At 35.1% G+C, this 12,313-nt stretch overlaps 2 protein-coding genes across 2 annotated transcripts; both read left to right on the top strand.

The window, feature by feature from the left end:
- Positions 1–317: 317 nt before the first annotated feature.
- Positions 318–7,493, top strand: LOC143544265 (coilin-like). The gene is made up of 14 exons (XM_077036401.1): positions 318–515; positions 1,763–1,827; positions 1,924–2,181; positions 2,616–2,798; positions 2,915–3,101; positions 3,304–3,378; positions 3,823–3,894; positions 4,010–4,154; positions 4,313–4,344; positions 4,428–4,619; positions 4,706–4,777; positions 4,867–4,998; positions 5,159–5,297; positions 7,120–7,493. Exons 1-14 carry the CDS (start codon positions 318–320, stop codon positions 7,308–7,310), a joined length of 1,941 nt encoding a protein of 646 aa, XP_076892516.1. The 3' UTR covers positions 7,311–7,493.
- Positions 7,494–9,256: 1,763 nt separating this feature from the next.
- Positions 9,257–11,327, top strand: LOC143544264 (2-phytyl-1,4-beta-naphthoquinone methyltransferase, chloroplastic-like). The gene is made up of 7 exons (XM_077036399.1): positions 9,257–9,417; positions 9,491–9,555; positions 9,992–10,082; positions 10,312–10,400; positions 10,517–10,712; positions 10,784–10,883; positions 11,104–11,327. Exons 1-7 carry the CDS (start codon positions 9,271–9,273, stop codon positions 11,202–11,204), a joined length of 789 nt encoding a protein of 262 aa, XP_076892514.1. The 5' UTR covers positions 9,257–9,270; the 3' UTR covers positions 11,205–11,327.
- Positions 11,328–12,313: the final 986 nt, after the last annotated feature.

Raw genomic sequence — 12,313 nt, 5'->3', positions numbered from 1 at the left:
AACCAGCCTAACCTCGACTCGAGCTCGTGTGCAGTACCTTAAACAAGCCAAAGCTCGGTTTGAGCTAAATCGTGTAGGGCGAAATTAACACATGAGAGTCTAAAAGAGCTAAAACTTAAACATATACAAGGCTCAATAACTAAACGCTCAATAAGGCTTCAAATAGCTCGTCAGCGGTTTGACTCGTTTGATCCTGCGAGCCATAAATAATTAAGCCCAGTAACAAAAGCCAAAAGGTACTCACTCACAAAACCAAGGTTTACAAGAATGGGGTTTTAGAGCGCAGTATCCATCCACTTCCATCACCGTCGTCACAAATGGAGGTTCCACCGTTACGTCTTCGCATAACATTCGACGATTGCTCAGTTCTTAACCTAACTCAACGTTCCGTCGGCATGAGCAACAGCTGGACTCTAATCGAACCACATAAGCATCCGAACATCTCCGACATATGCGATCATCTTCTCCACAAGTTCAACCTGCAGCATTCGTGCCCTAACGGCATCCTCCTATTTGTAACTCTCTCTATTTCCTTACTTATATTCACTCCATTTTGATTGTTGTTAAATGTACTAAAACCTAATTAGTTTGTTATTCATCACATATATAATTTGTTTGTAGAATTGAACTTATATTACTCTAGAAATGTTTGCATTTAGGTTTTGAATGTCGGCGTTTAACCTAATGCGTCGAACGATTGATTTGTAATGTGAATGTCGAAGCTAGGGGTGTAAACAAGCCGAGCCGAGCTCATCTATGCTCGAGCTTGGCTCGTGAGTAGTTTTCCAAGCTCGAGCTCGGCTCCGTTCAAGCTCTACTTTTAGAGCTTGAGCTCGGCTTGTGTGGTTTTTTAAGTTCGAGCAAGGCTTGTGAGTAGTTTTCCAAGCTCAAGCTTAGATAGTTTAGAGCTCTATTTTTAAAGCTCGAGCTCGCTCGTGAGTAGTTTTTAAGCTCATGCTCGGCTAAGGCTCAACTAGCTTATTATTTTACTTATATCTATACTTCTTTTTTTTGCATATAATTTGTTTTTATATACATAGCATAATATTTATTATATACTTATTTTATTTCCATATATTTATGTATAATACTAGTTATTATAAAATTATATACTTAATATATTAAATAAAAATTATATGAATAACAGGCTCGTTTAGGCTTGCAAGCCGGCTTGTGCTTGGAATGTGAAGCTCTGGCTTGTTTTTTTAAACAAGCTATTTTTAGGCTCAAGCTCCTTTAAGCTCGGCTCCATTCAAGCTTTGGAGCCAAGCTTTTAACTAGCCGACCTTGAGTTGCTCACGAGTGGCTTGGCTCGTTTTCATCTCTATTTGAAACTGAAAATGTGCTTAAATATGCCCAAAGAAGTGGAATCATTGTGGGACGCTATTAGTAATCTGACACCAGTGGCTCACAGGCTTGAATCACAAAGCATACTGAATGTGATGACATGATGTTACATTTAGTAAGCTTGAGTTTGATGTTAAAAACAATTCATTTTGATCCTAAAACTACCGTTCCGCTTTGTTTCAAACTTATGTGTTAATATAGGATAATACATTCAGTCACTAGCAACAAAACTGTATTCTCTTGGAAAGTTAATCTGTTCTTGTGTATATGCATATTATTTCCTGTTTTTATGTCTTTGAAAAATATCTAATACTGATGATAGGAATTCAATTTGAGACTTCAAATCTGCAAATTCAATGATTTTACACTTTCTTTTAATGGGTAGTTAAGATTAAGTAACCTTTACCTCTTGCAGATGGAAGGCTTTGTGTTACCACCATCTGAGTCGACTCGTATCTTGAAGGATAATGATATTATTAGGTCAGCTTTACACAATTACATTTGACTTTGCATTATTGTTCTTAAGCAATCGTGTATTTAGCCGTTTAATAACTCAACATGTGCTTGTTACTTCAGTGTGAAAAGGAAAGAGCTGGCTTTGGGTGAAGCAACAGAGGGTGTAGATGCATGCAATTTGCCTAATGATGAAGCTAATGGAAGGGAACCTGTAGATAACGGGGTGCTACTTTTGGCCAATGAAGAGTTTGATAAAGAAACTGGAGGCTACCAAAGTGAATATGAGGAAGGTGAGGTGGTAAAGTCGGAAGATGAACCTGCACCAAAACAAACGTCTTCTAAGAAAAGAAAAGCCTCCACAAAGCTTAAAACCTCAAAGTAGGTCATGCAATTGTTATGCGCCTTTTGTTTTTGATTTAGATTTGTGGTACACTATGGTTCGTTAGGTGTGTAATATAGGATAGGTTAATTGCATAAAGGGCAATCGACCTTGGCTCAATTTATATCTTAGGTAACACACCAGTTTTGGTATTGGATGCTACTCTCTCGGTTCCCTTGAAATCTAAAGCACTTCCCTCTTTTAGATGCCCCAAGAAATCTGTAGCATTTTCTTTGTTTCATGCATATTCAATATATAGTTGCAATATTGCTCATTAGTCTTTATTTCAAATTATTTATATGTATATTATGGTCTACAAGATTCATTATATATGCCATTATTTAATACATTTGAAAATTGGTTGAAGGCATTTGTTAAACGATGTGCAAATTTGCTTGTGTGGCTTACATGTGCTTGTATTTGTGAATCATAGGAAGAAGAAACACCGAATGGCTGTAACGAATGACGTTGAAGATAAAGTTCCAGAAGAGGATAATGGCATAAATGATGATGAGCATCATCCTGAAACAATCAATAACAAAAAGATTGAATCAAAGAAGAAGAGTGGCGGAAAAGCAGTCATTGAAAAGGTTAAATCTCCTTCTAAGGAGAAGAGGTAATTTTATAATCCTCTGTTGTGTATGGCTGTATGCATATTATTAAAAAAATCTCATAGGCGATGCTTATATTTTATAATTATTTCTCACCATAATTTGCTTTTGTGAATCATAGGAAGAAGAAACATCATTTGGAGGTGATTTTTGTTGGTGATGACAATAATGGGAGTGAAAAGATTAGCAAGAAGAAGACTAAACCAAATGGGGAGATTAAAAGGGTAAATGCTGAAACAAGTGACAAAAATATAGATGACGTTGAAGGAGTCGAGCATGCGTCTTCTGCACCCGATGGGGCTAAAAAGGTATGGTATTGTGCTTAGAATTAGATTCAACTTGTGAGATAAATGAATCGTGTTCCGTCACATGGGCAATAGTTTCTTGCTTTTTTATGTGGTTCTATAAAAGACAGATACTTCATATACTGTATGACTGTGATACAAACAATAAGGCTAGCGGTTATGTTTGGTGTGGTAGCGCTTAGCTTTTCTTGGTATGTATTATCAGGGCCCTAGTAGAAGTGCTAGAAGGAAAAAGGCTAAAAGACAATGGAGGCGGGAACTTGCTAAAAGTGCACAGAATGTAAGTTGTTAATTAAAAGTATAGGTGCCAAATTTTCACTCGTTTACTTACTAATGGTCAAGTCAGGTTATGCAATATTTCTTACGGGTCAAACAGGTAAAATAAAAAGACAATAACTTAAAAAAGGAAACGGGTCAAATGGGTTATAAGTTGCTCCAAGTGATTTTAATGCATAAACAACGAGCTATCACTAAAATGACATACTTTTCTGTAACCATATAGGACACAAGTTTTTTATAATATGATGTAGAAAATTTCAACAAAATGTGTTTTGGCCAACCCAATACGACCCACCGTTTTACCGATTACATAGTGTGCTCATATTGCTATCTTTAAATTGCAAGTAATTTCTCTTTGAAATGCTAGAAAACCATAGGTTTTGAAGCCCAGCTTTCTCATTTTCAGTTATATGAATATCTCATCACTTCTAATATCATATTGCAGCCTGATACCCACGTGGAGCCAGAAATATCCAAAACCGAGAACAAAGAGGCTACTAGTGATCAAGAGGGACCCGTAAGTAAATTTATATTGAAAACGAATATCTATGTAATACAACAAGTGCGTTATTCATTGAGTCTTAAGATATGGTTATTCATTATTAATTGTGCAAGTTTCTTTCTATTTGCAGTTAAAGCAGGATCAGGTGCCTGCAAAAGTTGTGCATGAGACTATTATTAAACAAGAAGAAAGTAACTGTAATGATAATGGAGTAACTAAACTCGTTCCTTGTGTAGTCAGGCCAGGACATATTCGCTTTGAACCTCTTGATGATGGTATGCACCATCTAGTTTATACATTCACTTAATCATCAAACAGTCTTATCAAGTATTTCCCTATGGCTTATAATAACATAATTATTAGTTTGTTTTGGATCCAATTGTTCACATGTCATTGCGGAGTGCTAAGATAAAGTGTTTTTTTTGTCTTGCAGATGAAGATGCAAAGCATATCGAAGTACCAGATGTATATATTCAAGTTATTCTAACTTTAATTATGCTGCTCTTCATTCAACTTTCTTCTCATTGAACTTTTGAGTTCTGATTCAGGTAACTTTTCAGTGGAATGGTATCAGCAAGAAAAAGGGCCAAAAATGGGGTTTAGAAAAGTTTTCAACTTCTAAAAAGGATGACTATCAAAATGAAAATGAAGAGCCTTCCACAATGTTGACTATAGATGCACAAGCACCTTTGACTAACCCCATTGACTTTGATCAGCTTCCTCTGTGCAGCTCACCAAAGGTCCCTTTTCCCTCACCACACACACATAAGTACATAGCACATAGCATTTCACTATTTTTAATGTAACAATGGTCTTACAATTTTAGGAGGGTGATGTCATTGTGTACCGTGTTCTTGAATTATCAGCTTCTTGGACACCTGAGCTCTCTTCCTTCAGGGTACAATTTACTAGAAACTATATTCAAGCAAAGATGCCCTCAGGCATTTCATTATTGTTCCTATGCTAAAAATTCAATTTTAATTACAGGTTGGGAAAATATCATATTATGATGGTGATAACATCATTTTGATACCGGTTCCAGAGTATCCCATTGTATCAGATAAAATGGATGAAGATGGCCCTGAAAACTCTCTTTATAAAGAGGATGGAAGTTTAGAGGTACTTAAAAGCTTTCATAATTATATATGATTGGACAGTTTTACCCTCTTTACCACTTTTAGTTACTGCTCCATCATTGAAATGGTGTGTGGGTAAATTTGGCCAAACACATATAATAAGTGTATTATCTTTTGCGTCTCACTTAATGCTTTCTGTGCAGATAAAGTTTGCAGCTCTTGCTGATGTACGCAGTCTCAATCAAAGTAATTCAGATGCCGTTAAAGATACCAGTAACGGAGTTAATGAAACCGCTCCAGTTGTTGACGTTAAGGAAAATCTCCCAAAAGATCCAACTCCAGGTATATTATTTGTTAAAGATATATATATATATATATATATATAGGGTAAGGATCCTAAGAGAACCATTGGCAAATTGAGAACTTTGAGAACCATTTTGGACCACTAAAAAAACCCTCTAAAAAATATTAAAAAAATTATAAAACAAACAAAACCGAAAATTTTAAAAAAGTAAAAAAACCAAAATTCTTATATTTCATTCCGGTTTCATTAAAAAAAAAAACTGAATTTTTTTTTCTTTTTAATTCGTATTATACCTATACACATATGTATACTTTCATTTAATCTCTAGTTACGTAATATACACATATGTACATTATCATTTACCTTAAATTATACATATGTGTATAGGAAAAAACATGTGTGTACATATTATACATGTATGTATAATAAAAAAAACCGATTTTTTTTTCTTTTTAATTCGTATTATACCTATACACATATGTATACTTTCATTTAATCTCTAGTTATGTAATGTACACATATGTACATTATCATTTACCTTAAATTATACATATGTGTATAGGAAAAAAACATGTGTGTACATATATGTACATATTATACATATATGTATATGTATAATTTAGCTAAACCGAGAATTTTTTTTATACGTTTTTTTAGAAACCGGGATGATAAATAAGAACTTTGGTTTTTTTACTTTTTTTATTTTTGTGTTTTTTTTTGTTTTATGATTTTTTTTTATTTTTGGGTTTTTTTGTGGTCAAAAATGGTTCCCATAGTTCTCAATTCCCAAAAAGTTCTCACATGATCCTGATCCTATATATATATATATATATATATATAGGGGAATTTCAAATGAGAATCCCTTTGAGTTTTAAGAACTCTAAAGAACTCAGTGTAACGATTTTTTTTTTCGAATTTTTTTTACACATGCGTAATATATGTTACATACACGTAAAAAAATTACAGAATTTTTTACACACCGAGCCGACATTTTACACATGTGTAACGGACGTAAAAGTCAGTGTAACCACTTACATCTTTATTCTCTCTCCTACTTTGACTTTTTTGCCAGATTTAATCTCAACCACATATTCCAATCCACCTAATTAAATGTGTGGCCTAGAATGGAGTTCTTAAGTTCTTACAACTCAACATGGTTCTCAAAAGATCCCTCCCCTATATATATACGTTTATAGTTATTTTGAATTTATCATTAAGGGTATTTTAGTCATTCACATGCACCTAACTGGAAATGCTAATGCCCATCCATTTCAAGGACCATCCTTGTTGCATTTTTGAAATGATGGGGGAGCATGCATGTTCTTTTTCAAACTTAAGGACCAAACTTGTAATTTGGGAAAATAGCAGGGACCATCTGAGTAACTAACTGTATCTATAATTATAATTTTTATATATAAAGTAACATATATTATTTAGTTATTCTATCATACTTTTGTATATACTAATAGTCATTATGCAAAAGTTAATTTAATATATTAAGTTAAAATTATATAAATAATCGAGCTTAATGTTTAATAAATGAGCTCCAAGAAAGGCTCCAGCTCGTTTAAGTACGGCTCGATTCAACCTTTTAGTGAGCCGATCATGAGCGGCTCGGCTCATTTACACCTCTAATGTTATTCAACCTTTTGGCGCTCAAAACAAACAAAATTAGTAAACTTGGAGGTGGTAAGGTGGCGGAATGTGCTGGCTGGGTCACAAGTCAGTTTTTATACAACCAGTTTCTCAAATTTAGTAACATAGTTTATAAACAAAATGTGAGTCGACTAGTTAATAAATCATCGGGTCAAAGACCTATGCTTGCATGCATAATGGATTTGTTATAATTTTCTCGACTAGTGGCTGGAAACAAAGAAGTCAACACGTGGACTGAACTGGAGGAGTTTTTAAGCGCAAAGAAATCAGAATTGATGGAAATAAATGAAGAGATGAAAAGGGATACTGGGCGGAACAAATGGTCATACAGAGCCTTAAGAGGTAGCGCACTTGGCCCGACTATATCCTTATTACGATCGCAAAATAACATATGAAAGAATTGCAGTCTGTTTAGTACTAACGCAAGTGATTTAAAAGTTGGTTTTAGTTAAGTTGCACAGAAGATCTAAAATTTTGAGACCTTTTAGTTCTACTGTATATGGATGGAATTTGACAATGGTTTAATCAAACCCTTTGCATGGGCTGATTATAAATTTTTTCTCTTGTATTTTCCGTGTATTGCATAACCATTGGGTTTGTGGGCGTATCCGTTTATGATATTATGTGGCTAAGTATATTCAGTTAATCAGATGGGTATCACCAGTGTCATACTAATAACTTTTCAAACCAATGTCATAGCCAAATACTAGTTTTTATATAAAATCCATATATTTCTAACCCCTGTTCGTATAAATCCATATGTTTCTTTAAGTTTTGCTGTTTTGGTTTGGGTTTGCAGCAAATTTCAGGTCTTTGGTTGAGAAAATATAATAGCTCCTCTGGTCATGTGAAAATGGTGTATACCGTATACGCATTGAATAAGTATATATGTATGTTATATTTAAGATTTCACAAGAGAGTTGGCTTGCAGGCAGCGGTGAATTGGGAAGGAAAACAATGTATAGTTTTGGTGTTTTTGTTTAGAATATGTTGCAGCCCATAAGTGTGAACCCTCGGGTGGGCAAAAGTAAAATTGCACTAATTTTGACGTTATTTTACTAATCTCGTGAAAATAACGTTAAAAGTGGCGGAAGGTTAATCAGGCATCATGTGGTGGCGTTGATAGCCGAAAGACAAGGGCACATGCACCGATCAGCCGGTGTCCCGATGATTGAGTGCTATGTGCCTTATGTCCAAGGCTTGATGCAAAACTACTATCGAGCCGGGGGTCTCACCGGAAGCAGCCTCTCTATCCCTATGGGATAGAGGTAAGGCTGTCTACATCTTACCCTCCTCAGATCCTACCATAGCATTGCTATTGGTGGGATATACTGAGTACGATGATGATGATGATGATGATGATATGTTGGTTTCAAAAATAGTGTAGCTAATCAAACAAAATTATTACAATATGTACTGTTGGAAAGGTTGGAAATGGCGGGTATAAAATTTCACATTTTAGTTTAAGTGGGCTCCTATTAAAATTAATTGCTTTATTTGGAGATTGTTCCGCATTGCGACTAAAGCGGCGCTATATACACGGGGTATTACAGTTGGTGACGTGAAGTGTGTTTTTTGTGTTGAAGGGGTAGAAACTTCACAACACATGTTTGTTGACTGCAAGGGTATTAATGACATTTGGCTGATAATACATAATTGGGTCAAGATTTCGAGACAAACCAATTTTGAGTCGGTGGAAGAGATTCTCGCGTACCCGAATAAGAATATTATTTGTAAAGAAATGTGCCATTTTGACCCTAGACGTGTTGGATGATATGGTTGACAGGGAATAATGTTATCATTAATAACGCTCCTCTGGTGATGACGTAATTAGTGGTGCAGGTTCAATTTTGTTAATTTTCCATTATAAGCGATTGCATGTTTTGTTGATGTTATTTATTTTCCTTTGTATTGTTTGGACTGCTTGTATCTTGTAAGTAGTGTCTCTTTTCGTTTTAGCCTTTCAAAAAAAAAATAAAAATTCTAGGGTCAAAATGTCTACAAACTTTGATACAATACATCTTAAATACATGTACCAAAAAAGTGGCCCGGCCTTGATAAACTGGTTAAGACCCAACCCAACCCAACCTGCAGGTACGTATATTCGTTTGTAGTCGCATTCCCGTACCCGGTTTTGGATCCAAACCAAATTAGAAAACATACAAAAAAATCACTATCTTTGTCCCAGACCTATTTATAACCCGAACCGAATTGGTTTGATAAGCTAGAATATTTTTGCTTTCAACCGGTTTTTTCTTTCTTTCTTCTATTTTTTTCTTCTTCAAATAAACCGGTTTTGTACACCTGAAAACGTTATCCTGAAACGTAGCAAATCAATAATACGCAAATGTAAGAATGACGTCACAATCATCGGTGCTTCCTCAGCTGTCATTTGCGCCTTCGGTTGCCGGCAGACGACGACGGCAGCAGCAGCAGCAAATTATCATGGCCTCCGGTGACCGGCAAGCACTGTTCAACCGCATTGCTCCTGTTTACGATAACGTACTTAATTATTTGATTGACATGCGATTAATTAGTAATATTAATATATATGATCTGTTACATTACATAACAGCTGAATGATGTGTTGAGTTTGGGGCAACATCGCATATGGAAGCGAATGGCAGTTGACTGGACTGGGTGAGTTAGTAGCTAACCTTTAATTAATTAATCAATTCACTAATAATAATAATGTGTAATATTTATTTAGGCATTATTTGAGATGTGGATTCAAATAGTGATTAATACTGTATTTTTTTTTGGGGGGGGGGGGGAACTCAAAATGCATTAGAAAAATGATAAACGAGGGGGGCTGGGTTCAAATTTTCGGGCGAAAAATGGAAAATTTACACTATGTATAAGATTTTCGGGCGAAAATTGGATACATTTACACTACTGCGAAAACAAACAGGCGGGTCGGGCTCAAATTTTCGGCCGAAAACAGGTAAATTTACACTACGTATAAAATTTTCCGGCAAAAAACGAATACATTTACACAGCTGCGCAAAAAAACAGGGGGGGGACCCATGGCCCTAATGATACTTCCCCATTGAATGTATTGATATCTGAAAACTAGGGCAAAAGAAGGTTGTAATGCATTGGATTTGTGTTGTGGAAGTGGTGACCTGGCATTTCTCTTGTCTCAAAAGGTTGGACTCCATGGCCAGGTGAGTAGTTGGTCACCTATTGTTATTATTATTATTATTATTATTATTATTATTATTCACTTGTAATTTAATTAATTAGTTTAACTTGTTATCATCACTTGGAGGTGCGTAGGGCTGGGTTGGGTTAGCTGGCGGTGGCCTTTTGCCATTGGGTCACTCTGTACGGAGTACCTAGACAATTCTCTGTTTGTTGGCCGCTCAAAAAAAAATTGACCCTAATAATTTGCAGGTTATTGGGTTTGACTTTTCAAGACAACAACTAGACATTGCTTCCTCTCGCCAGAAACTACACCCGAAAGCCTGCTATCGTAACCTTAAGTGAGCATTCATTGGTATAGTATATTTACCTTTTGTTAGTTCCACTTAAATGTCTTGTTAATAATTTAAACCTTTTACTTGTGACTGGTCCAACACAATGGTGATTATATATGTAGGTGGGTGGAAGGTGATGCACTTGATTTGCCATTTTCCGACTGTTATTTTGATGCAATTACCATGGGCTATGGGCTAAGAAATGTTATTGACAAATACAAGGCAATGAAGGAGGTCTATCGAGTTTTGAAACCAGGGTCGAAAGCTTCAATCCTTGATTTCAACAAGACCACTGATGAATTTAGGACGACTATTCAGGTTTGGTTTATGTTATGCGTTGCAAGTTTCATTTTGTGAACATCCTGTGAAATTTATGAGTTTTGTGGTAGGGTTGGATGATAGACAATATAGTTGTGCCTGTAGCAGCTAGTTATGGGCTTTCAGAGGAATATCGATATCTAAAGACCTCAATTCAAGAATTCTATACAGGTTCGTTAATTTTATCCGATATATGTTTGTATATAATGAAATAGAATAATGATGATAACATGTCACTAGTAGGCATGATTTGGCCTTCAATTTCCATCAGTCGGAATATTATTAATTTTGATGAGCTAGAGATCCTAAGACACCATTATATTTACAATGTGATACCCTTAAGTTTCATATGACTATTAAACTCACTTTACTACTTGCAAATAATATACAGGTGAGGAGTTGGAGCATCTTGCTTTAAAAGCAGGATTTTCAAGTGCTAAACATTTTGAAGTCGGGGGAGGACTCATGGGCAATTTGGTTGCTACACGATAAAAAATGCCTGTAATTTGTATGAGGATTTCAAAATGCTTGGTTTTCATCAGCAAAGGTTAGAAATGATATTTTTGGTTCCAAAACTTTATATATCCATGTTACTTCATTCATGAACAATTTGTGTTTGGTAATCTACTAATCTTGTTATATATATGTTTCATTGTTGTATTTGTCTATCTCCTTAATAATTAAGAGATGTAGAATAATTAGAGCTGGAACTACAGGGAATCTTTATGCATTTGAGTAAGTGAATTTAATGTAATCCTCGATTAGAAATTTAGAATAGTGATTCATGCATTCTAGAATTTGAATCTAGGGCATGTATTGATTTTGGAAATTAGGGCAAAAGAAGGGAATAAGGTATTGAATTTAGGCCTTTAGGGCATGCATTGATTTTAGAATCTGAATTTAGGGCATGTTTCTATCCTAAAGGGTCAAATGTTTAAGTCAAAGAGGTTAGCTTAATAGAAAATGGGTCAACCGAATCTAACCCCTAACGCATAAAACCTCCAAAATCATTATATTCATAAAGTCAGAATGTAACACTAAGATTAAGATAATACAAGTTTATAGTCATATTTGACACACTAATTATTTATAGAAAAAAAAAGAGATGTTAAAAAAACATTCCAACCACCTGATCTGCTTTAGTTGGAAAGGTTTTGGAAGGACAATCCAGTCATAACCAACCAAACCCTTTTTGACTAGTAATTATACATCATCTGCTAGGATCTAAACCCATTGTGACATGTTTCTAATCCACCTGACCTGCCTGTTTTGCTACCTCTAAAGTCGTAAATCTTTTCTTCAAAATAGCCAAGGTTCGGTTCGTTTATAGCACTTCCCTTTTTTCTTCAGTTAGTGGGTCCTACCTTCAGTTCTTCAGTAACAAGAAACCAACACACCTAGGCTTCTTTTCATGCCCTATAAAAAGGATTTACAAAATGATTAATGTTAAATTATAGAAAAGAATAATACCTAAATTATCCCAATAACATTCACTAAACGTTTACAGTCATCTTAAATCGCTTTACACACCTAGAACTAGTTTATCATTGTAACGGTATTGTTTTTTCTAACCATGATTGATTAATTATAGCTAACTAATG

This window comes from Bidens hawaiensis, unplaced genomic scaffold (genome assembly GCF_021521415.1).
Source record: "Bidens hawaiensis isolate Kalapana, Puna unplaced genomic scaffold, B.hawaiensis_p1.1 tig00013505_1, whole genome shotgun sequence".
NCBI classification, from domain to species: domain Eukaryota; kingdom Viridiplantae; phylum Streptophyta; class Magnoliopsida; order Asterales; family Asteraceae; genus Bidens; species Bidens hawaiensis.
Note: the sequence above shows the minus strand (reverse complement) of the source record. Positions and strands in the feature narration are given on the sequence as shown.